Source organism: Macaca nemestrina, chromosome 12, assembly GCF_043159975.1.
Source record: "Macaca nemestrina isolate mMacNem1 chromosome 12, mMacNem.hap1, whole genome shotgun sequence".
In the NCBI taxonomy this organism is placed as follows: Eukaryota; Metazoa; Chordata; class Mammalia; order Primates; family Cercopithecidae; genus Macaca; species Macaca nemestrina.
The window spans coordinates 111,432,762-111,458,028 of NC_092136.1; the positions used below are offsets into that span (position 1 = coordinate 111,432,762).

At 44.4% G+C, this 25,267-nt stretch overlaps 2 protein-coding genes across 8 annotated transcripts in view; one reads left to right on the plus strand and one right to left on the minus strand.

The window, feature by feature from the left end:
- Positions 1–25,267, minus strand: part of LOC105493625 (BTG anti-proliferation factor 4) — a 113,195-nt gene that overhangs the window by 46,122 nt on the left and 41,806 nt on the right. For all 4 annotated transcript variants that reach the window (XM_071075964.1, XM_071075961.1, XM_011761433.2 and 1 more), the window contains one exon: positions 12,397–12,565. The gene's annotated coding sequence lies outside the window, so the exon portion shown is untranslated. The remainder of the gene's footprint in view (positions 1–12,396; positions 12,566–25,267) is intronic.
- Positions 3,995–24,332, plus strand: LOC105493630 (layilin). Of its 4 annotated transcripts, XM_011761440.3 has the most exons (8): positions 3,995–4,203; positions 4,847–4,870; positions 7,200–7,497; positions 12,919–13,076; positions 17,915–17,947; positions 18,545–18,628; positions 20,917–21,019; positions 23,459–24,332. In XM_011761440.3, exons 1-8 carry the CDS (start codon positions 4,119–4,121, stop codon positions 23,820–23,822), a joined length of 1,149 nt encoding a protein of 382 aa, XP_011759742.1. In that variant the 5' UTR covers positions 3,995–4,118; the 3' UTR covers positions 23,823–24,332. The 4 variants fall into 4 exon arrangements, with proteins under 4 accessions (XP_011759742.1, XP_011759743.1, XP_024652299.1 ...); XM_011761441.3 differs by lacking the exon at positions 4,847–4,870; XM_024796531.2 differs by lacking the exons at positions 3,995–4,203; positions 7,200–7,497 and having other exon boundaries at positions 4,254–4,870.

Consider the following 25,267-nt stretch of genomic DNA (forward strand, 5'->3'; position numbering starts at 1 on the left):
TCTTTCATCTTACCACATTCTCAAACTCCTATTTATCTTGTTTTCATTTGAAGAGTATTTCCAGAATTTCTATTCTAGATCTATATTATGACTATCAGGTAAGCAAGAAACAGGGGCTTTATGTGTCTTAACTTGTAGACCACCAGTAAAAACAATCAGGAAATAGGAATGAAAGGGCAATTTTGAAAACTTCAAGTCTACTTGCTTTAATAAGAAAACCACTTGGCAAAATTTGGTTTGTTCCATTTCTGGAACATGTCTGAAGTCAGAAATGAGTTGCTTCTACCTCTGTGAATAACTGGCTCCACGTGCCTACGTTTTACACACATACATAAACCTAGTGCCAATCTCCCTCACTTTCATTCCCTTTGCTATGTAATGGAAAAGAAAAGATTAAGGATTTGTCCCTTCTGCATTGTCCAAATGGCAGTCCTACTCAGGGTTAGATGCTCTTCCCCATCCCTCCTTCAAGAGATCTTAGCATAATCCAGGCCCCCTTCTGTCAGAAAGAAAGAACTGGAAAGTGTTTATAGTAAAGCTTTAGTAGCAATATGTTTATTATCCACCCAGGAATATTTGCATTTTAAAAGAAGGCTGAATAAAAGGAACAATGGGTAATCCAAGGAAATAAGTTACCAATGATGAAATCTCAGGAGTCTGACTCTTGGGTAAGCACATATATTTAGGGTAAGAGGGCTACCCAGAGTTTGCAGCTCTATTTAAGGCCACCATTCCCATCACTACTGGCCTCCACTTGGAACTCTTGGACACAGCTTTCATAAGACGCAGCCCCCATCCACTGTGCCAACCAAAGACTGGGTGACCCATTGGTCAGAGCTTAATCACAAAGACACATCAGGCTGTGAGGAAGGCTGGAAATAGTCTTTAGAAAATGGGGAGGGGGCTTCTGTCTAATTAAAATTCAGGGATTCTATCGCCAAAAGAAGTGGAGAATGGATATTAGGGGACAGTGACAAGGTTCTGGCACAACACTATTTGAAGAAAAATGTTTGGAACAAAAGGAAGTCAGGCCTGGGAAATGAAAATTTTTAAAGTTTTAAATTGGCAGCCTCTTCCCAGTACCAGCAAGAATAAAGGGTACCCTGTCTGGTTGATGTATTTGTCTGCCCGACAGATAGGTCTTTGTTGTGAAGATGGACACAGCAGGCTATCAAAGCCTAAACTAGTAAATCATATAACTAATTCTTTTTATTCTGATTCCATGCTGATAAATCTTTTTTGCCCAGAGGGAGAGTACGTGTTCAACAGGCCAATGCAAACATTAGTTTACCTGACAATTCTATTTCTCAATGTGTAAATATATTAGTCTCTTAGATTGGGTTTGAGCACGTTAAACTAGGAATTGGACCCTGGACCAAGGTAATTTTACCAAGAAAAATTCTACTTTGTGAACTTTCTTGGCAACCAGCCTTCCCCTGGTGATAACTCCCTACATTGCCAAGTGTAATGGTTAGCTATTGCTGCAACAATGCTGCATAACAAAGGGGTCTAAAACAACATTTATTATTGCTCACACATCTGCAGTTTGTGTGATCTAGTTTGGCTGATCTAGGCTTAGCCAGACAGCTCTGCTTCAAGCTACAGCACCTAGAGCAGCTCTGCCTCTTACTGCAAGTTTGTCAGTTGCCTGAGGTAGCTCTGCTCCATTTGTCATCCTCTTAGAGATACACATAGACCAGTGGGATATCTAAGGTATGTTCCTCTCAGAGAGTGGCAGAGAAGAAAAAGAAATATGAGGCCTTTTCTGGTCTAAGCTCAGAACTGATTGATTCTGTTAGCCAAACAAGTCAATCACACGATTGAACACAAAGTCAAGGTGTGGGGAAATATAACTCTGCCTCTTTAGTAAGAGAAACTACAAAGTCATACGGTAAAGGATATGGGTACAGGGAGGTGTGGAGAATTGGGGCATTATTGTAATCTACCAGGTTTGGTTGACTGTATACCCTAACAAAGTCCATCTGAAACCAAGGTCCAGAGTATCAAAGCAAGAAGTCGGGACATGATTTAATTATGTGGACCCAAGTAACAGCTTTTAAAGTTGAAGCAGATGTTATAATATTAGAAATAAATCCTTTACAATTGACATTAAGTGCCTAGATATCTGAACATTTACATATATATTTGCCTTATCAAACACTCACAAAACTCTTAAGACAACTGTTAATGTTACCAACAGTTAAGTGAAACTTAGGCAAAGGGACTCGCCAAAGGCCACAGAGACATTAAATGAAGAAGAGCAGGATCTGAAACAGAACCTCAAATGCCAACTCAAGTGCTTCTTTTCACTATAACAGTTCTCTCTGGTTGTTTTGATAACCAAGAATTTCTAAGAAGAATGTGTGTTGGATGTGACATTGACATATTCTAACTGGGACATAAGGAAGGACTATAAATGATCTTGCCATAAAGGTCAGGCCTCATCCTGCCACAATAGCTGTTAACGAGCCACAGCAGAGCTCCCCCATATTCTCAGCTGATACTGAAATTTATCCCACTCCCCTCTCACCGCCAGCCTGTATTCAGGTGGTTTGTCTAGAACTGCAGTGGCTAGAGGCCTTAGAAGCATCACTGCTTTCTTGGCTGTTTGAAAAGCAGAAAGAGTACCTAAGAAACAGCAAGCTGGAACCAAAATCCAGAGGTCACGGCCCAGATGGGGCTTCTGCTATGCTTCACAGCAGCATAGTGTGGCAGACAAGGCAGAAAGTCAGATTCACCGTGTGCTACTGAGTGCCTTCATCTTTGGACAGACGGCTCACTCTATTACTTGACTATATATATATATATATATATATATATATATATATATATATATATATATATTTTTTTTTTTTTTTTTTTTTTTTTTTTTTTGAGACGGAGTCTCGCTCTGTCGCCCAGGCTGGATTGCAGTGGCCGGATCTCAGCTCACTGCAAGCTCCGCCTCCCGGGTTTACGCCATTCTCCTGCCTCAGCCTCCCGAGTAGCTGGGACTACAGGCGCCCGCCACCTCGCCCGGCTAGTTTTTTGTATTTTTTAGTAGAGACGGGGTTTCACCGTGTTCGCCAGGATGGTCTCTATCTCCTGACCTCGTGATCCTCCCGTCTCGGCCTCCCAAAGTGCTGGGATTACAGGGTTGAGCCACCGCGCCCGGCCTTGACTATATTTAAAAGCATTACGTTTACGAAACCGAAGTGAAACACACCTACTTTGGGAGTTTACAAGAGGAAGCACACATTGAGGGCTAGGTTAGGAAAGCTTTTCCTGAGATTGTAGTTTTATTCTTTCCTGGGGGGCAAGGGGCCAAAGCTGAACTCCCTAACTATGACCCCCACCTCCCAACCCGTTCCCTACAAAAAAAAAAAAAAAAAAAAAAAAAACAGAATCATTTCCTTTCTGGGATCTGGGACATCTTTTGGCTTCTGGTAGAAGCCGCTCTCCTTTCAGCCGGGAAGTCTCCAACTCAGCCACGTTCTTTGGACGCCATCGGCGCGGTGTCCCGTAACTTTCCTGGCCGGTGGGCACACTGCCTGCGTGAGTGTTTGTTCTCTGCATCGACCTTTCCTTGCTCAGATGTCGCCCTTCGTGCCGGGACTGCGGCCTGCTGAGCCCCAGGTAGGAATCCACGCCTCGCCTCTCCCTCCGGCTGCACCCGCACAGCTGGCGAACTTGGCTAAGGTCCGGCGGAGAGGGGTGAGATGTGCTAGTTTTAGGCACACTGTGCTCGTCAGCAGATTGCAGAGGGGCCCGACTGCAGTATTCCTCCGCCCAGCGTCTCGGGCAAACGCGGGATCTCCCAGGGAAGCTCGGAGTGGGGCGGGGAGCTGGCCCCCCTCTGCGACGCGCTCTCCTCTGGCTGGCCGAGTGTCTGGCGCCATCCTCGCTGGAGGAGGTTGTCGGGGGCGGGCCGGCCAGCGGGGCTGCCCTCCCCGCAGTGACGTCCCAGTGGGCGGAGGGGCGACCAACTGTCTCCGCGCCCTCCCCCCCTCCTCCCGTGCGGTCCGTCGGTCCCCAGGAGATGCTGCTGCCGCGGTTGCAGTGGTCGCGCACGCCGCCGCCCGCCAGCCCGCTCCACCGCCGTAGCTCCCGGGTGTCGGAAGGCGCACCTGAGTCGGGCCATGAGGCCGGGAACCGCGCTGCAGGCCGTGGTGCTGGCCGTGCTGCTGGTGGGGCTGCGGGCCGCGACGGGTCGCCTGCTAAGCGGTGAGTGCGCGCGCTGGGGCGGAGGCTGGTGCTGGGGTGGGCTCGGCAGAGGTACTCACTGCACCCCAGCTGCTGACCCTCTTCTGGGCCGCCACGCATGGGACTAGGGGGCCGTTCCATGCCCCACTCCCAGACGCAGCCCTTCGGAGTCTCCTGCTTCCAGGGAGCAGTCGCACGGCGTCTGAGACCCGCGCCAGTTCCCGCAGCCGTGCAGTTCCCTGCGCGTCCTGGAACGCTCGAAGCCCGTTGCCAGTCCAGAGTTATGGGGGTGGGTTGGAGGATTTAGGAGAGGTGGGGCAGTGGACAAACCTGCCCCAGTGGGTGCCCCTTCGGCCAACTCCTTTACACACATCGAGTCAGTCCTTGGGACCACCCCCGCGGGTCAGGCTTGCCAGCTGGCCCCCGCCTACCGCCCGCTCGGTGAGGCGACTGCAGAGACTGCGGGGTAGGGATGCTGGATCCGCGGTGCCGTGGGAATCCTGCCTGTTACTCCTCGTCTTTTCTGGAGGGTTGCATGGCTGGGTCCAGCGCCTGGAATGAGAGCGCTTAGAGATCGGGAAAGAACTCCAGTTAGTGTGGGACGAGCCCCGCCTGACTCCGGGGAATGACTCTCTGCTTCCTTCCTCCTGTTGTGTCACTGCAGCCTCGGATTTGGACCTCAGAGGAGGTACGGTGCTCTGGCTTCTGGCCTCTTTCAGTTGTTCTGCATGTCGGGGGGAGAACATCCGTGCCCTTTTCTCAGATCCCCTTTGCGGGTGCCAACAGCTTGACCAAATGGGACAGAGGAGACTGGAAACCTTCTCCACTCCGGCATCCCGGCTTGCGAAACTAATTTAAAGAATGTAAAGTTGGTTTCAGGATGGGGGCGGGGCGCGGGGCGGCAAAAGAGGTGGGAAGCTGAATTGAGCTGCTTGAGTTAGGGCTGCGTGGGCTCGGTTCTTGGTCGCGGAGAACAGAAGGCCCTCCCACCCTTCCCCTTCCTGCAAATGAGAAGAGGAGGACACTTCCTGAAGGCAGGAGAACCAGACAGGCCAGCGGGCCTCCTTCCAGGTCTGACTGTCTCTGGCAGTCACCCGCAGACTTGGGATGTGTGGCCAGGCTGGACCATACAGAAACTCGCTTAAGGTGTTCTGTTTCCCTTGACAAGCCAACGTGGAAAGTGGGGGTTGTCAGGAAATTCAACTCCAGCTTATGTTATGCCGGTGGCCAGGTTGGATAAGTTCTTGGGGGTTCATTTGCCCCCCCTCTGCTGCCCAATTTGCAGCCAGCTTTGAGGAATCGCAAAAGCGTGACTGGCCCAGCCTCCTTCCCCGGGGCATCCCTGCCTCAGCCTCTCTGAATGCCTTCTTGTAAGCAGGTCTGACTTTTGAGCCCTCCTAATGTGCTGCTGGACCAGACTAGTTAGAGTTTCTCTATTATCAGCAATAGCCAAATAATGACAGGAAAAGGGAGAAGATGTGGGACTCTTATAACTTGTTGCTCATTGAGAATTCCTTTATGAAAGCGATGAGAGAAGAAATAGCAAATGAAGACTCACTGGAGCTTCCTGGATAATCTGTATGTGCTCTTTCTCATTTAGCACTAATAATAGAGTTATGTGTCTGTGACCCCTTGCCCTATATGCTGGCCAGTGTTGGGAATAATGAATGCTCTCTGGCTCCCTACGCAGCTGCAAAACAAGTTGGGAAAATGAGAACATGCCAGAAGTTCTGGGAGGAGGTTCCCAAACCAAAATCTTTTACCCCAGGCACTGTGGCAGCAGTTTGCACCCACAGCCCAGTTTGGCTTTCTCTTTGCAGGGTGACTACTCCCCGCGTTGATACGTGGTTTTCACTTTGAACATGTGAATCCGGAAACATATGCTGTGTGCTCCTGTGAGCTAGGAAGTAGCTTTTGTTCCTGTATTCCCAGCACCTCGCACAGTGCCAGGCACAGAGTGTACACTCAATAAATGGTGATTGAATAAAAGGAGTGATGAGGCTAGTGTCTCCGTTACAGCAAGGCTTCAGTCACACAGACACAAGCTAGAGCAGTGTGTACTGTGAGCGATTTACTGACTCCTCGTAAAATCCCATCTGTTTGTCTGAGATGATCTTCAGCCCGTCGGGGGACAGTCTGATAAGATACATTACATGGGCTCCCAGTAAAACACGAGCTTGGAGTGCAGCGGGGAGCTAGCGTTTTAGTTCACTGGTACCAGCATGATTTTGTAATTAGATCTGGGCTCTAACTCCGGTGATGCTGCTGATCACTGTGTGATCTTGGCCGAATTACTTAACTTCTCTGAGCCCCAGTTTTCTCATTTGTAAAATGAGCCATAAACAGTATCTGCATCACGGGACTATTATGAGGGTTACATGAGATAAAGTATGTAAGTAAATGTTAAGCCCTTACCACAGTTTATGGCACATAGTAAGAGTTCAGTAAACCTTAACTGTTGCCTTTAGGTTAGGGGGCTGACTGTCAGTAGCAGAAAACCCCATGGATCTGATGCTCTTAGCTTCTGCTTACACCAGAGACTGGGCAGATTCTCAGTCCTGCTGCACAGGCAGAGGGTTCCAGAATAGAGGAGCCCAGCCTGACTTCAGGGCCTCTCTTACCTTAAAGAACCACCAGACACCGTCTTTAAGCCACATTATCCCCTGAGACTCCCTAATGAAAGTGTTATTTGTGTGCCTTTCAGTGAAACCATAAATCTTCATCTACTTCTCTTCTAAAGGATAGTCAAAATAAAACATTTGCTTTTTAATATTCTGTAATGGAACAAACAAACACGAGTCCCTACACAATATAGGCATCAGAGTTTAAATCACTACATCTCCATGCTGGAAGGAGTATTAATTTGCTCTGAGAACCCCAGCTGACATGATAACAGTCTACTGATGAGTAACCAAAATTCCTACCCAGGGATACCTTCCTTCAGATGCCTCCACACATCCCTGCCCCAGTATACTTTTTGAGACGCTGAAATAGGTTGGCTTTTTTTTTTTCTCTAGGGCAGCCAGTCTGCCGGGGAGGGACACAGAGGCCTTGTTATAAAGTCATTTACTTCCATGATACTTCTCGAAGACTGAACTTTGAGGAAGCCAAAGAAGCCTGCAGGAGGGATGGAGGCCAGCTAGTCAGCATCGAGTCTGAAGATGAACAGAACCTAATAGAAAAGTTCATTGAAAACCTCTTGCCATCTGATGGTGACTTCTGGATTGGGCTCAGGAGGCATGAGGAGAAACAAAGCAATAGCACAGCCTGCGAGGACCTTTATGCTTGGACTGATGGCAGCATATCACAATTTAGGTAAGTGTGTGGAACCCACAGCAGCTGACTCACTTGTCATAACTCAAAAAAGAGGCAGGCTGGATCCACAGTGTCGGATCAGTGGGGAAGAGAAGACCAGCCAGGCAGCTCTCTGAAGGAGAAGTAGCACCAGAATAGCTGCTGACCTAAGCAGTGCGGTTGGTGAACTCAGCCTTGATTTAGGTCCAGCCGATGTCCAAGGAGCTCTGTTCAGGTGACTGCAGCCCAGCAGCCTTGTTTCAACAGCATACAATGCTTGAAGCCAGTTGTTCTGGCTCTCTGGCCTTTTGGACCAGAACCTCATTGAGAGACTGAAGATCCATAGTGCTATGACTCAGGATAGGACTCCGGTCCACAGGTAATTGTAATAATTGGCAAGAAATCAGAGCCAAGATCTAACTCTGTGGATTGGCCAAGACCTCAGGAACCCTGCAGTGTATAGGGCCCTGCTAAACCCACGGCATCAACACTCACTCATCCCCCCATCCTGGCAGCATGACATTGCCATCATCCCTCCCTGAGAAATGCGAGAAATGCAGTGACATAGACAAACATTTAAAAAATATCAAAATTAAGAGACAGACATGAGACTAGGAGAATGCGTGTCACAAATCCAACAAAGAGTTAATATCTTTTTATGATAAAGAGTTTATGTCAATAAAATACTAAGACCCCAAAATATAAAGAGACAAAATACCTGAGCAGGCAGTTTATAAAATAAAAAATCTAATGGTGAACAATCATAGGGGAAAAGTCTAAACTCATCAAAAGAAGGAAGATTTTAAAATATATTCTTTAATATATACCTACTATGTACTCCCCCAAAAATTTAACAACTAAATATGTGAGTGTGTGTGTGTGTGTGTGTGTGTGTATTTACCATTACATTTAAGGCAGCACATCAGCATCTATCTTAGTCCACCCATTAGACTGATCAGGTGCACATCTTCTTATAAGTTCTGGGAGTAGCTCCTCCAGGATTCTCATGAGCCTGTCTTCCTGGGAGAAACTTTAGAAAGGAGGGTTAGTAGGATGAACTACACTTCCCATCACTGCAGCTGGTCCCAGGGCCACAGATGGTACTTACTGACCTCCTTCCTCTAGTAGCCAGTCCAGATTCCCTTTCCCTCTGCTGGTCTCAACGGTTGACCTTGTGGCATGATCCACATCCTCATGTCTGAAGAATCTGAGGCACTAGTCACCTTGCCCTTATCATGCTGGAGTTTGTGCACTTTTCCACTGACCATCAAAATTGGGCAAGCGAATTCCAAGAGGTACCCAAATAGATAACTTCTTGCCCATAATACATAACAGCAGGCCTATCTCCTCCTGATGGTTAGGGTCACTTACCTCCTGCCAAAATAATGTCTTCTCTTTTTCCCTGCTGGTCCCTGGACACAAGGATCCCAGAGTGTCCAAATGACAGTGATAACTCATAGTTTAATAAGATTCTTGTATCTTCTGACAGTCCCCTGTGGGAACCAGGACCTCTAAGCTTCCGGATTCCAGTGTTGCAGAGACAAGAAGCACAGATTCCTAAGTGGGTCACTGCCAGTGATGCTAAAGCGAGGCTACTCCTGCTTCCACCCCTCGGCTCCCAAACCCATGTATTCTTATTCTTGGGAACATAGGACTGTATAAAAGGCACGTGAATTATTGCCCCTTTTGGAAGTCCCCATGTAGTCAACTTGCCGCAAGTGCCACGTTGGTGTCCTCAAGTGTTGGTGCTGTGTCAGACACTTAGCATTGGTTTCTGTTGCTGGAAGTTGAACATTCGGCAGTAGCAATAGCTAGATTAGCCCTAGTGAATGAGAGCCAATCCGTTGAGCCCATCTATAGACTTCATCTCTCCCACTACCTATTAGTATCTATTGTACTAGCACTGGGGTGGCTAATAACAGGCTGGCTGGCATTACCTAGCTGAGTTATTTTGTCTCCCTTGTTGTTCAGTGCCTCTTCTATAGTAGATGTACCCTGGTGGTCTTTAATATCTGATGGAAAGAGTTGCATATTTTATGTTCACTCCTCTGTGTATAGTCACATCCCTCTATCCAAAACTTCCTAGTCCCCAATCTTCCAGTCTATTTCCATTTAGACTCTTGATCAGCTGGGCATGCTATTTACCTTACCCCTAGTTCTTATATATTCTAATCTCCAATACTTTCCCTTTCCTTACAAAGTGGTTAACTAGATGTACCAACTAAAGCTCTGGCCATTGGGAAGATGTTCCCTTACTGGTGTCTTTCAAGGCCACCTCAGTGGGACTGCAGTGCAGCTGCTGTCCATTTCACTCTGTACTCCCATACTTAGCTGACCTACCCTTGAACCAGGCTCAGGCTGCCAGTATCAGCTAGTCACAAGGGATTCCTCCATGCAGTCGCAGGTGTGAGCTAAGGAAGAGGGTCTGGTCCAACAGTGGCAGATGTCATGGAAGTCTGTTTTACCTGCTCATGCAGTGCTCTTTGGTCCTGGATATACCTCTTCCGTCTTACAATGGATTGATTCCAGGCCTGCCTAATCTCCGATTAGGTGTGTCTGACAGTTCCTCGCTCATGATGGGCAGGTTGTACTACATGGTCTCTGGTGCTCCTTGCCTAGTAGCCAGCCAGGAACTGTTTCTCAAAAGGTGAGTAATTTTCAGCTACAGATGGTATGGTCTTGCTTCAAAATCCTAAGGGTCTGCATTGTGATTCTCTCATTGAGGCTTGTCACAAGCTTTATATGACGTTATTTTTCCCACCACTGACATCTCTAATAATAGGAGCTGCTGCATCACACGGCCCAAGTGGCAAATCTGCTTGCACACAGCCTAGATCTACTTCAGAGTTCTTTTCTGCTATGAATCCTACTCAGAATGGCTGTATTTCATGTCACCTGGTTTATGGGCCAGAGCAGTATTTCCAGGTGTGAAATATGCTGCCTCTAGAGCCCAAGAGACCTACCATGTGCTATGCTTCTCTCTTCAAATTACTGCAAGATGCAATAGTTTGTTCTTTAATTTGAAGGGGATGTTCTGGTATTCCCTAGATCACTAGACACTCACACATTTTATTGAAGTGGTAGGCTCCTGAATCTTCATAAGATTTATCTCCAACCCTCTGGAGTACATAAGTCTTACCAAGGCATCCAGTGTACTAACCACTTCTTGCTCATCTGTTCCAATTAGCATGATGTCAGCAATATAGTAGGTCAGTGTGATTTTCTGCAAAATGTCTAGGAAATCCAGATCTCTTTACACCATATTATGACAGAGGACGAGAAAAATTAATGTAGCCTTGAGTCAAGACCATAAGTATATACTATTGTCCATCCCAACGAACTGTTTCAGATTATCTTTCTGATACAGAAGGAAAAGAATATATTCACCAGATCTGCATACTAGGTACCCAAGGCCATGTTAACCTGCTTTAGCAAAGACACCACCTATGGCACAGGCAGCCACAATCAGGCTTCCACTTGGTTGAGTTTGTGCTACTCTATTAATCACCTTCAGGATCTGCCTGGTGTTTTCAGGAGTCAGACTAGTGAATTAACTAGAGATACGATGGGGAACACCACTCTTAGATTCTCTGGGTCTTTAAGGGTGACACTACTTCCTACCATCTTTCCCTGGATAAGATGTTGTTGTTGATTTATTATCATGGCAGGGGTGGGGAGGAGTGCAGTTTCAAAGGCTTCCCCACTTGACATTCTCCACCGTGATAGCTCTTGCCCCACAGGTAAGTAGACCAAGAGACAACGCAGCTCATCCTGCCCATCATAGGCCAAGGAACCAATGTGGAACTGTACCAACTAACAAATACGTCTATTCAATTCATATATTTGGGGACTGGGGAATGATGACTGTTTGGGGGCCACTCTGAGCTGATCCTGGGCCAGACCTCTATTTAATACCTGTCCCCAGTATGCTCCCACTCTAATGGGTAGCTTTGATGACACTTTAAGTCTGAGTATTAATGTGAACTTGCAGCCTGTGTCCAACAGCCCTTGTAATATTTGGATATTCCTTCTTTTCCCCAGTGTATGGTTACTGGAGGAAATAGCCATGGGTCCCTTTAGGGGAAAAACGGGAAGTTATTACCATGTGCACCTGCCATGGTGTTGCAAGGTCCTTCTTACTGGAAACCTGGCCTCTCTATCAGTAAGTTCTGGGTCTGAAAATTGGCTCAAGTACAGAAATTATATGCCAGACATAATATTCAACCTATAAGACAAAATAATGTAAAGCCATAAGGCCAGTGGAGAGGGGAACAAGGCAAGTCAGGGTAGGGGGCCCAACAGGCTGGAATCTGGACTGGAGATAACTAATGAGGTGCCCCCCAGCTGTCCAGGCATAGTATCCAAGGAGTGTTTATTATAAGCTAAGCTATTTTCCAGGAAATTCAATCCAGTGAGTGCAGCAAAGGATTTTCCTTTTAGTAGACAGCAACACAGGACTCAAGCCGAGCCTTACTGTGGTGCTATAGGGAGAGCTGTCTCTTAGCTGTCTCTTTTCTGGAGAGAGCTCTGACAAGAGCTAAGCAGAGCAGCATTGCCTGCTCTGAGCATCAGGGCAAGATCTGAGCCCTAGAAGGAAACAGCTCAGGCGACTAACCAGGCAGGTTACAAAGCCCAGCCCTGAGTCAGCATAGGGGGTGGGTACTCACAGATGTAAATGCTCCATAAGATCCAAGCACATTCCCTGGCACCCACATATCCAACTGGGTGGCAGCACCATTTAATTTCAGGTGCCACTGGATAGTAGTGTAAGGTTGCTAATGCACCCCTCTGGGGGGCTAGGGAGACAAAGACAAGACATCTGGAGGTGGAGGCTGAGGGGCATCAGCCTTATCAAGTGGAAACAACTTAAAAACTGAAAAAGACCAAATGGTCCTCCTGCTTTTGTCCCCACCCCTTTACCTGTTTTGACAGCCTCTGTGTTTTGGAATGTCTTGCTCATGTGCTTGAATTTCTTATCTACTTCCCAGGGCTGAAAAGGCAGTTGGTGGCTGTTGAAAAGCATGGAGAGATGCGAGCAGGGCAAGCTCTGGAGGAGATAAGCCATGTCTCTTCTCAGTGCATCTGAGATCTAAAAAAAGACAAATAAACCCAATTAGCAAAAAGTAAGAAAGAAATAAGATCGTCCAGACTAGCCCTGCTAGCTGCTTTTTCTCATAATTACTTTGCAGACATCATATGGTGGCATGTTCCTCCCTGCAAAGAGATTGTGGCAAATGTCAGATGATTGATTGTGATGTCCATAGGAGAATGCGTGTGGTTCTGCTTACTGGCAGTACTTCAATTCCTCCCTCTCTCTCTGTATCGTGTTCTGAGGCAGAATCTTATGTTTATGGCTCAGTGGGACTTGATGGGAAAACAAAGGCTTTGAAGTCTCAGGGGATCCTTCTCCAGTTGCTCCACTGCTGATCCCTTTTCCTACAGGAACTGGTATGTGGATGAGCCGTCCTGCGGCAGCGAGGTCTGTGTGGTCATGTACCATCAGCCATCGGCACCCGCCGGCATCGGAGGCCCCTACATGTTCCAGTGGAATGATGACCGGTGCAACATGAAGAACAATTTCATTTGCAAATATTCTGATGGTAATGAATCCTCTCCCAAGCTATGCGGCTGAATTCTCAACCTCCCTTATTTCATGAGCAGCTGCTAGTACCAAGAATGTGTCATGTGGTCTCTGAGAAAGCTTGTTGCAAATGCCAGCAACGTAAAACCTTAGGAATTCTTGTAAAGGGCAATGTAATGACAATTCTCACTGAGGAGTAATCCTAGCAAAGGAAAGGTTATCTGATGTTAAAAGAAGGGATGATGGAAAGATTTAATTTATATGTGATAAAGCAAGTCTTACAAGAACATCAGGAAATAAAAAAGCCCTTTAAGTGGACAGCCACAAATTATTACTGTTTCCACATGTGAGGTTGGCTGTAGGGGCTTAGAATAAGCTGGCTATTGCTCTTACAAGTCTTCTAACAGCTCAGTGAGATGATTTTCTGGGGCTTTAAGGAAGCATGATACATACGTAAATGAGAAAGTACACCAACTGCACTTTCACTGGGCAGAGAGAGCAGGTACTTTGATGAGCAGATTTAAACTCTCAACTCTCAGTTGCAAATTCAACTTACATTTGCTTCCAGATCTGTTAGGGTTTTAAACTGGCTACAAGCCTGTAGTTTCACTGTACTTGGGTCTCCCAGACTTCTCCATTACAACTGACATATTTGAACTTGAACTGATTCTTAATCTGCCTTTGAAGTTTCTCACCTCCCTAAAGCCAACTGTTTAGCCCTAATTCTGCATTCTTTCTTGATAGGAGTAGAGTGACTTGTTAATTCTATCTAGTTTGGGACTAAGTAATCCCGTCATTTTAAAATTGTTTGAACTGGACTATGGTTTGGTGGCAATTTTTGCTGCTAAAAGATGTTTTTCTCTCTCTTTATCCTCTCTGATGAATTCTTCTCTCCAGTGACCTGGCCCTCCCCACCGTACAGTGTTGTCTCAGGTGGGGAGATTGCAAAGACCTAGACTGACTTACCAAGTCACCTTTATAAAGCAGTGAAAGCAAGGCACTTGTTACAAACTGGCTTTTCATCACTTTTGTGAATTATATTGTATTATTAATAGCTCCATGGTTTAAATTTTTGCACTTCCTTTAACAGTTTTTGAAATGTGAGATTTTGAAATTTGCTTTAATATCCTTTTATTTTTGGACTTGGTACTTTTTAAAAAAAATCATATTCTTCATTACTTTTGTTATTGCCTGTATTAGTTACACTAAGTCCTGGCAGGAAAAAGATGGCACACACAAAGGATTTAATGAGGAAAGTGTAATAAAAAGGACATTTGCTGAGGTGTAGGCAAAGAGCAAGAGATGGTAAAATATCCAGGGACTAACTACAATGGGAAACTGTTACTCCCAGGACTGAAGGAGTAAAAGAAGGGAGTGATTTTAGCAGAACCGAGGAAAAGCTTCTCATAATTACTTTGCAGACATCATATGGTGGCATGTTCCTCCCTGCAAAGAGATTGTGGCAAATGTCAGATGATTGAAAGAGGACCTGCCCAACAGGAGCTATTACCACGAAATGCAGCTACTATCAAACCATGCTGATGTGGGATGGGGGCATGGGGAATAAATACCGAGACCTCTCTTTCCTCCTATCCTCTGACCTTCTGCCTTTGCCTCTCATTGGCTAAGTCCAATCAGAGACCAAAGAACAAGGGAACAAGGAAGCCCCATTGAAACAGTTTATAGGCCTCAACCTCCCAAGGCACAGAGAAGGACAGAGAATGGATCCAACAGAGGGAGGTGGGCACATGAAGAAAAACTAAGACACTGTCTGTTTTTGGCCACGCATGCCCAGAATAGTTTACACACCTTAGCATGCCAGAAGAGATCAGCACGACCAGACCCTTGCTGACCTGTCCAGCTCAATTCTCACCACTCTGACTCCTCTCCCCGTCCTATTCCAACACCTTTGTACCAAATGGAATTCCCCACGAGCTCTTAATTGCTGTTTCCTGTGCTTGAAACACCCCTTTCTCAGCCAACTCATTCTCACCCTTTGGCTTCAGATTAGACAACACCTTCTCTCCTAACAGCTAAGTGCAACCGGTGATCCTGGGTTGGATCCTGGACCATGATGTGATGATTTCTTATAAATGGCATTAGTAGGAAAATTGGTAGAATCTGAATGAGATCAGTAGATTTGAAAATAGTATTACATCAATGTTAATTTCTTGGTTTTGATCATTGTACTGTGGTTATATATGAAAAGGCCCCTTTCCCTTTGTAAATATGGACAAAAGTCTTTAGGAGTAAAGGGGCACCATGTTGGCAACTTGTTTGCAGGAACAAAGTTATGTATGTGTATGTATGTGTGTGTGTGTGTATATATATATATGCATGTATGCACACACACATAAACATGTGTATGTGATACAAAAACAGAGAGAAAGAGGAGAGATAAGAGAGAGGGAGAATAATTAAGTAAATGAAATGTGATAAAATGATAAGGTGAAGAATACGGGATAATTCTTTGTACCATTCTTGCAAATTTTTGTAAATCTGAAAATATTTTGAAATAAGAAGTTAAAAAAAAATAACTTCCTTTGGAAAGCCTTCCAGAGCCCCTCAAAGCTAGGTTTAGTGTCCCTCCTATAAGGATCGTAGCACCTCACACATACAGTACTTTAACTGCCTATTTATAAGGCTGTCCTCTCCACTAATGATTGGCATGAAGTCTGGAAACTTACCTGTTTCACCACTTGATGGGCTGGGGAAGCTCACTCCTGTGGTTCCGGCAGGGGAGGACATCATCCCATTATGCCAGAGTGGCAAGGCGCTGGGTGAATGGTAATATATAAAGCTAGATTTGAGAATGCAATCATGCAGAGGAGGTGGCATGCTAGCCATAGCTGAGCACTTGCTTACTTCTGGGGTGTGCTAAAGGCACAGGCATATTCCGCGAATATCAGAAACAAATTATGAGGCAACGCAGATGCAGGTGCAGGGATTGATGGGAATGCTGCATTGATGTGCCGTGTTTAACTTTGCACCGTGGATTGAAGTATGAAGGGACAACAATATGAATACATCATGCATTGAATAGATCATGTTATTACACATTCCAGTGTAACATCCCAAAATCAATGTTCATTAATATTTTCCTGTATTTCCAGATTTTATGGCCATCCTGTAGAATATAAGCCCCTTAGAGGGCTGAGATTCTTTCTTATTTGCTGTTTTATCTCTGCTACCTAGCACAATTATGTCTCCCGACTATTTTAATTTTCATTAGAATGTATTTGGTTGAAATCCCTTTAAAGCTACTTATCAGCTGTGAGATTTGGGCAAGTTACTTAATCTCCCTGAATCTCAGTTTCCTCATGTACAAAACCAGAATAATAATAAGGCCACCTCCCATCCTGGCTAACACGGTGAAACACCGTCTCTACTAAAAAATACAAAAAATTAGGCGGGCATGGTAGCGGGCGCCTGTAGTCCCAGCTACTCAGGAGGCTGAGGCAGGAGAATGGCGTAAACCCAGGAGGCAGAGCTTGCAGTGAGCAGAGATCGCGCCACTGCACTCCAGCCTGGGCGACAGAGCGAGACTCCGTCTCAATAAATAAATAAATAAATAAATAATAAGGCCACCTCACAAGGCTGTTACCAGGATTAATTGAGTTTGATTTTATAAAACACTTAGAACAGGCCAGGCACGGTGGCTCATGCCTATAATCCAACATTTTGGGAAGCTGAGGCAGGATCACTTGAGGTCAGGAGTTTGAGACCAGCCTGACCAATATGGTGAAACCCCATCTCTACTAAAAAAAAAAAAAAAGTACAAAATTAGCCAGGCATGGTGGCACACGCCTGTAATCCCAGGTACTTCGGAGGCTGAGGCAGGAGAATCACTTGAACCTGGGAGGCGGAGGTTGCATTGAGCCAAGATTGTGCCAGTGCACTCCAGCCTGGGTGACAGAGCAAGACTCTGTCACCAAAAAAAAAAAAAAAAAAAAAAAACCAACTTAGAACAGTTTCTCTCATATAGTAGGCATTGTGTAAGTGGGTTTTTAAAAATAAATGGATTTACATCACCTATACACACACACACTTACAGGAAGATGACTAAAAGTTTGTGTCCTTTCTGAGTGAAACTTCAGAATGGGCTTGACATCCTGGCCTTAGGACTGTGATTTTTAAGGTCTTTCCCTTAAAGACCCTGTCCCTACGAACACCAGAGCATCCAATTAGCATAAGAGACTCACTGCCAATACAACAGGCGGACACACTCCCAGTCAAAAGCAAACACATTTGATGTCAATTGTCTGTACAACCTGATATTCTCGAGACACTTTGAAATATGTGCAATAGCTCAGAGCTCTAGATCACCAGCTTCTGCCTTGGTGCTGGCCAGTGGTCTACTCAGCCCCTAAACCACTTTCACAACCTGGAGATCAGTGTTTGTTGTCCTCTAAAACATCCCCATTATGAACTGATAAAATGTCTTAGACTGCTTTAAAATAATCCAGGCCAGAAGTGCAGGGCAGAGGAGTAGGGATTATGGTTGAAACTAAATGAGCTATACAATGATAGGAGTTGAAGCTGCATGACAGTACACAGGGTACATTATACCAGTCTTTCTCCTTTTTTGTATATTTGGAAATGATCATATTTAAAGGTTTTTAAATATTTTTTTAAAAAATAAAAAAAGCACTGAAATAAAGCTGGGGTAGGTTAGTCTTTGTGCAAAAGCAGTTCTTTGGATTTACTAGCCCAGTTCCTGATATCTGATAACAACAAATAAAGTTTATCGGAGGACTGATTCAGCAAATAAATAGATGCCATGAGGCTGTGGCTGATTTCATTCAGATGCCATGAAAATTTACTTATTATTTTTGTTTTTGTTTCTTTCTACTACAGAGAAACCAGCAGTTCCTTCTAGAGAACCTGAAGGTAAGCCTGTCACTTGAGATTTGGGTTAACTGGGACTGTTTCATGGCCCCTGTTCACAGGTTTAAAGCCCTATGTCCTTTGGACCAGATTATTCAACAGAAAAACTACTGGTATTAGCTCAGGCATTTGGGACAGGTACACGCCACACCCAGCCATGACAGCTAGTTTAGTCATGTCATTTTTTAGTGTTGTCTGTTTCTCTCACGGCTGAAAACAACAGTTAAAAATTCTGTTTGGGGTGTTACTTGTCATCATTGACAATATGAAAGGAATAATTTAAAGAGACCCAAAAAAATGAGCCAAACTGATAGTTTATGGCCCTAGAAGTGAGTCCTTGGCCCTTCCCCTTGACACCTTGGTATTTTATGTACCTTGATGTTAGCTGCTTGTTGATTGTTTTGATACTGGATTCTTGACAGCAAGGGTCTCACCAAAAAGACAAAGACAATTTAAACCTCCAGGGCAACACATTCAACCCTTTACTTTTCTGTGTTTATAGATGCTGCTGTCCAAATTGCTACGCTTTTTTGCATCCCAATTTGAACATGGTAGGACCTCAAAGAATTATCATGCCTTTCTCCATGTGTCTCTCTCCAGGTGAGGAAACAGAGCCGACAACACCTGTACTTCTAGAAGAAACACAGGAGGAAGATGCCAAAAAAACATTTAAAGAAAGTAGAGGTATGTACAAAACTCTCCTAGGAAAGATGAATAATGAGGCTCCCTTGATCACAAATTACCCAAGGTTGAATTCCCTACTTTGTTCTTTCCCATAGCTACCTAAAAATAGCACTAGACAGGGCATGTGTGGCTTTGCAAAAGCTGAACTAAATGCTAGGTTTCATCAATGAAATATGCAAATGGAACTATCCTAAGATGACTGGGGAAATCAGACAGCAGGTGGAAAATTTGCATAAAGACGGAGCTTTGGGAGCCACTGAGAGGTCATGTGGGGTAAGGTGGAGTGAGGACTGAGAGAGAAAATGTAGAGAAATAAGAGCAGAAAGACCCAAGCTGTGATGCATAACATGTATGATTAATATTCATCTGCAAAACAAAGAGACGAAATAGACAAAAACATTTAAAAGGTTAAATCATAAAAGGTAAAAGAAAATGGGATAATACATTGGAGTGCTAATGGATTTCAAACTCACTCTCACCCTGAAATTCAATAAGGACATCTGAGTTTTTGTCACTGGGCAACTTTTAAAAACCACTTTACTTCTCTGTGCTTCAGTTTAATTATTTGCATCATAGAAGTAATAATATTTTTCTTACCTACCTGAGAGCACAACTGTGTCCATAAAATGAAATAGGATGTTGCAATAGCGCAGTTCAGTTCTGAAACTAAATTCCAGAGTTAGCGCAGACACTCCAGCTCATGAGCACAGCTCATAACAAGACTGCCCTCACTGCAGACATCGACTGTGAGTTTGGGGATCCCCAGGCCACCTGCATTTCTGACCAACTGGCTACAAACCCAGGAGTGTCCATGACCCCCACCTCTTAGGTTTGATAATTCACTAGAACAACCTACAGAACTCAGGAAAATACTATACTTATGACTAGATTGATTGTATGTGATACAAATCAGGGTCAGCCTAATGAAGAGACACACAGCAGGACATCTGGGAGGAGTTTCCATGTCACCCCCGACCCCATGGAATCAGGATGCGTTAGCATCCTGGCACATCAGTGCATTCACCAACCAGGAAGCTCCACAGAGCTTTCATGTCCAGAGGTTTTATTGGGGTTTCACTACATAGGCATGATTGATTTTATCATTGGTCATGTGGTGGAGCTCAGTCTCCAAAAGAGGTCAGACTGATATCACTAGGCTCAAAGCCCCAACCCTATCATCACATGGTTGATCTTTCTGGCATGGCCAGCCCCCATCCTGAGTCATCTCCTTATAAACTCTCTTATGGTTCTAGGGGCTCATGAATAACAAATTCACTCCTGTTACTTGGGAGAGTCCAAGGATTTAGAGCCTCTCTCCCAGGAACCAGGGACAAAGGCCCATCAAATTCTTTATTATATGACAGATATGTGAGAAAGGTACAAAGTGCTCTGCAAAGGTGGGTGGCATCTCTATTGCTCATTGTTATTATGGTGGTATTTATAGTGGGTTTTGAGGGTTTGGGGTTTTTAGTGGTTGTCAGGTTTGCAGTCTCACAGAGAAAAAGAGCCAACAGCCTCTGGATAGTCAGGAAGCTTGGGTCAGTGGGAGTAGGAAGAGGGTTAGCCTCCAATCCTTGCTTCCTCCCAAAGCCACTTGAGGGGAACATCTTTGGTTCTAAATCTTAAAAGACTCTAGTTCAGAAAAGCAGGCCTCTAAGTGCTCTTCACAGTCATGGCTCATGGACCCAACTGAATCCAATTGGTCTTAGAAATATTGGAAAGGTTTTACACTGTAATTTACTTGCTTTCTGTGACCTCTTTCCTGGTAATGACACTGAGACTTCTGGCTCGCCTCTTTTTCCCTCTTTCTCCCATCCCATCTTGGGAACTCGGTGACTGTCCTTAGAGGCAAAGGCATCAACACTGCCCCAACAGCCCCTGCTTTACTAAGGGAAGACAAGAAAAGAGGGACTCTCTTTTCTCTGGAAAAAAAAAAAAAAAGCTTAATTAACAAAAGTGCCCTTCTGATATTTGGAAGACCCACAAATTTAAACCGATTTTCATTATCACTTAGGGTACTAGGACAGGTAGAAAATGCTCATTCATCAAAACCAGAAGACTCTTTGCTAACTGGCTAGATGTGTCTCAATCACCTAGGAATGAGCTCTTTGGAATACTCTGTGTTTATTAGGCTTTTTTGTTTGTTTTGGTTTTTAATTTCTTAATTTCAATAGATTTGGGGGTACAACTGGTTTTTGATGATTATGCATTTTTTAAGCCTGGTTTGAAGCACAGAAAAACAAAACAAAAAACAGCCAGTGCTGATCATTTGCTTTCTTTCTTTTCAGAAGCTGCCTTGAATCTTGCCTACATCCTAATCCCTGGCATTCCCCTTCTCCTCCTCTTTGTGGTCTCCACAGTTGTATGTTGGGTTTGGAGCTGTAGAAGAAGGCAAGTAAAACCTTCATTGTACAAACCTTTGCATCTTCTGCTCTCTTTGAGATTTGGATATTGCCCTGTTTACTTCACTAAAACCCATGGCAGCACCAAGAGTATCACCATTGCAGATTGGAGAGCAGCTTCTCTGACAGACCAGGGCATTCAGAAATACTAGGCATTTGTGCTTAGTTGTGATTAACAGAATGATCTTACATGCTTTACTGTGTGTATGTGGAAGATTTTAAAACAACTTGAAGGGTGAAATTGCATTATTCACCTCCTGTGCACTCACACATCACCCAGCAAAAATGCTCTCATGCATGTGTGCCCTCACTCTGAAAATGTATGTGGACTGAGTGAAGGAATGGATAGTGAGCCATATGAAAAATGACTATTGCAAAGCATTCTGGTACACATCTGAAACTAAACCACTTAATTCAAAATGAAAGAGCCAAATTCCTTTTAATTGACTTTTCTTTTAATTCAATACACAAGTATAGAGTGCTATAAAATAGCTACACTAGGTAGCATCAACAATTTCTGCATATGGTCAGGATCATGTGCCACCATTTTTTTTTTTTTTTTTTTTTAGTACTGAAAGCTCTTCTCAGTTACCTTTTTATTCTCCATCATCATGGTGTACGGAGAAGATGTCTAGTATTCCCATTTTACAATGGGGAAACTAAGGCCCAATTTAAGATTTGACTCCCTTTAAAGACCAATTTGAGATGAATTAGTAAGATTCCAATGTAAAAATCTATTTCAGTTAATTGTAACTTCCTTATAGGATTACTATAAGGATTCAGGCAGTTAATACTTGCAGAATAGGTATATACTAAGCACTTAAAAATGTTACCTCTTATTAGGATTATTTTATTAGTTTTTTCCTTTGAATCTGAAAGTAGAATTTAGCTCAAAAAATTACAAGCATATTTTCCAGCTGCCTACTCTGCAGTTGGTTCTTGATTTCCTTTCCTGACTACCAGGATTTGGGAATTGTGACTCTAAAGCTGGGGTGTCTGTCTATCCCAAGGGTTTTTAATCTTTTTTGTGCCCTGCAGCAGTCTGGTGAAGCCTATGGACTCCTTCCAGAGCAATATTTTATTTTATTTTGTTTTATTTATTATTTTATTTATTTATTTATGTTATTTATTTATTTTATATATATATATATTTGAGACAGAGTCTTGCTCTGTCACCCAGGCTGGAGTGCAATGGCACAGTCTCGGCTCACTGCAACCTCTGCCTCCCTGGTTCAAGTGATTCTTGTGACTCAGCCTCCCGAGTAGCCGCGATTACAGGCGCATGCCACCACGCCTGGCTAATTTTGTATTTGTAGTAGAGATGGGTTTCACCATGTTGGCCAGGCTGGTCTCGCACTTCTGACCTCAGGTGATCTGCCCGCCTCAGCTGCCCTAAACCCTAGGATTACAGGCATGAGCCACCACACCTGGCCCAGAGCAATATTTTAAATGCATAAAATAAAATACATTGGGTTGCAAAGGAAGCAATTATACTGTTATATAGTTTAGCAAAATGTTTCCAAAAATGAATATGTGATTAGTAATACATGTACTCCTTTATTAACGCTTCTTTATTTGGTGCTGAGTATAATTATTATAATTTTGAAGTAGAGATGAGGGTAAAATATTTCAAGGCATCTATAACTGTGATATGAAAACATCTATAACTTCTAGTAATGATCAAATCAAAGATATTATTAATCCTGCTCTGTTTTATTGCTTACACTCATAATGGAAGGACGTGCCAAATTTCACTTATGGATGAGTTGTATTTTTTGTTGTTTTGGTTTTGTTTTTTGTTTTGTTTTTTGAGACAGGGTCTCACTCTGTTGCCCAAGCTGGAGTACAGTGGTACCATCACACCTCACTGCAGCCTTGACCTCCCAGGTTATCCTCCCACCTCAGCCTCCCAAGTAGCTGGGACTACAGGTGTGCGCCACCATGGCTGGTTAATTTTTATATCTTTTATAGGGACAGGGTTTTACCATGTTGCCCAGGCTGGTCTCAAACTCCTGGGCTCAAGTGATCCGCCTGCCTCAGTCTCCCAAAGTATTAGGATTACAGGCGTGGGCCACTGTGCCCAGCTGAGTTGTTGTTTTTGTTTTGTTTTGTTTTGTTGTTTGTAATGTGGTATTTTTTTTTTCCTATTCAGTTCTATCCCTGGACCCTCCAGGGACTCTGGGGACCCCAGGATAATAACCCTGCCCACACTTGGGCAGCCGTGAATGACAGATACACAGTCACTTTGAACATAACATCTCCCTGTTTGGTTCCGTCCCACCCCGAAGCCCTGGCCTGTAAGTTACATAGATGAGACATGCAGCTGGGTGACCGCCCAGGGCTGCTTCCTCTGGTCTCAACAGGAAGCACAAGGATATTCTCAATCACCTGGTCTGAAACACCCAGCCCTGGTTTTCTTTCTCTCTAGAAAACGGGAGCAACCAGACCCTAGCACAAAGAAGCAGCACACCATCTGGCCCTCTCCTCACCAAGGAAACAGCCCGGACCTAGAGGTCTACAATGTCATAAGAAAACAAAGCGAAGCTGACTTAGCTGAGACCCGGCCAGACCTGAAGAATATTTCATTCCGAGTGTGTTCGGGAGAAGCCACTCCCGATGATGTGTCTTGTGACTATGACAACATGGCTGTGAACCCATCAGAAAGTGGGTTTGTGACTCTGGTGAGCGTGGAGAGTGGATTTGTGACCAATGACATTTATGAGTTCTCCCCAGACCAAATAGGGAGGAGCAAGGAGTCTGGATGGGTGGAAAATGAAATATATGGTTATTAGGACATGTAAAAAACTGAAACTGACAATAATGGAAAAGAAATGATGAGCAAAATTCTCTTATTTTCTATAAGGAAAATACGCAGAAGGTCTATGAACAAGCTTAGATCAGGTTCTGTGGATGAGCATGTGGTCCCCACGACCTCCTGTTGGACCCCCACGTTTTGGCTGTATCCTTTATCCCAGCCAGTCATCCAGCTCGACCTCATGAGAAGGTAACTTGCCCAGGTCTGGCACATAGTAGAGTCTCAATAAATGTCACTTGGTTGCTTGTATCTAACTTTTAAGGGACAGTGCTTTACCTGGCCATGATAAAGATGGGCTGTGGAGCTTGGAAAACCACCTCTAAGTTCTGTTTTCCTTGCTCTATACAGCAGCACATATCATCACACAGACAGACAATCCAGAATCTTTTCAAAGCCCTCGTATGGTAGCACAGGCTGGCCTGCGCATCAGCAATCCTCATATCTGTTGTTTCCAAAGAATAAAATCAAATAAAGAGCAGGAAATGGAGTGTTAGTCTGTGTCTACAGCCCTTCCTCTGCATGTGGACACAGGGGACCTTTTTGTCTTTCTCCTGACATCCAAACTTGGAAATATCTAACTACTTTGAAAACTAAAAATGAGGCCAGGCACGGTGGCTGACACCTGTAATCCCAAAACCCTGGGAGACCAAGGTTGGAGGATAGCTTGAGTTCAGGAGTTCAAGACCTTCTTGGGCAACATAGTGAGACTCTGACTCTACAAAAAATTTAAAAATTAGCAGAGCATGGTGGGATGCACCTGCAGTCCCAGCTACTCAGGAAGCCGAGGTGGGGGGATTGCTTGAGCCCAGGAGGTTGAGGCTGCAGTGAGCTAGGACCACGCCACTGCTCTCCTGCGTGGGCAACAGAATGAGATCCTGTCTCTAAACAAAAAGATTTTTTAAAGAAACTAAAAATGAAATTTGAGTCTCAGCTTCTAGGTTTATTTGTACTCCCATCCCTGATACTACAAGTTGTTCTGTTTGCGTGTTTCTTACTGCAGCGTCAACATAACATGACTAATAATGATGACAGTTCTACCTTTTGTTGATGGACCTCGTCGTTTCAATTGTGTTTGGCCTCAAATTCAGAGAAAAGTTTCTCGGCCCAGCATCAATCATATACACATTGGAGGTCTGAAAGCCATTATTTAAATCACCAGCAACTTCCCTCAATCAGCTTCATAATCTCATATTTTAACCTTTCCTCATATGTCTTATTTTTTAATAGCTCAGCAACTTTGCTTCACCTATGGAGCCCCAGCCTCTGGAGTTAACAGTCTGGGTCAAAGCAGTATCGAATGTAGTGGATTGGAATCCCTGCCAAATTATCTGCCCTACTGGGGAAGTGAATATACCAGGAAACAAAACTCCCTGCTTTGGGAAGCGTGTTTTGTGGTTGCATTTCAAGCAAAAACTGAGTACA

Bases quoted from the DNA above. Each gene is read 5' to 3' on its own strand.
- LOC105493630 (XM_011761440.3), top strand. From the start codon at position 4,119: ATGAGGCCGGGAACCGCGCTGCAGGCCGTGGTGCTGGCCGTGCTGCTG. The intron at 4,871-7,199 runs GTACGGTGCTCT...TTTTTTCTCTAG, and splicing joins GGATTTGGACCTCAGAGGAG to GGCAGCCAGTCTGCCGGGGA. The intron at 13,077-17,914 runs GTAATGAATCCT...TTTCTACTACAG, and splicing joins CATTTGCAAATATTCTGATG to AGAAACCAGCAGTTCCTTCT.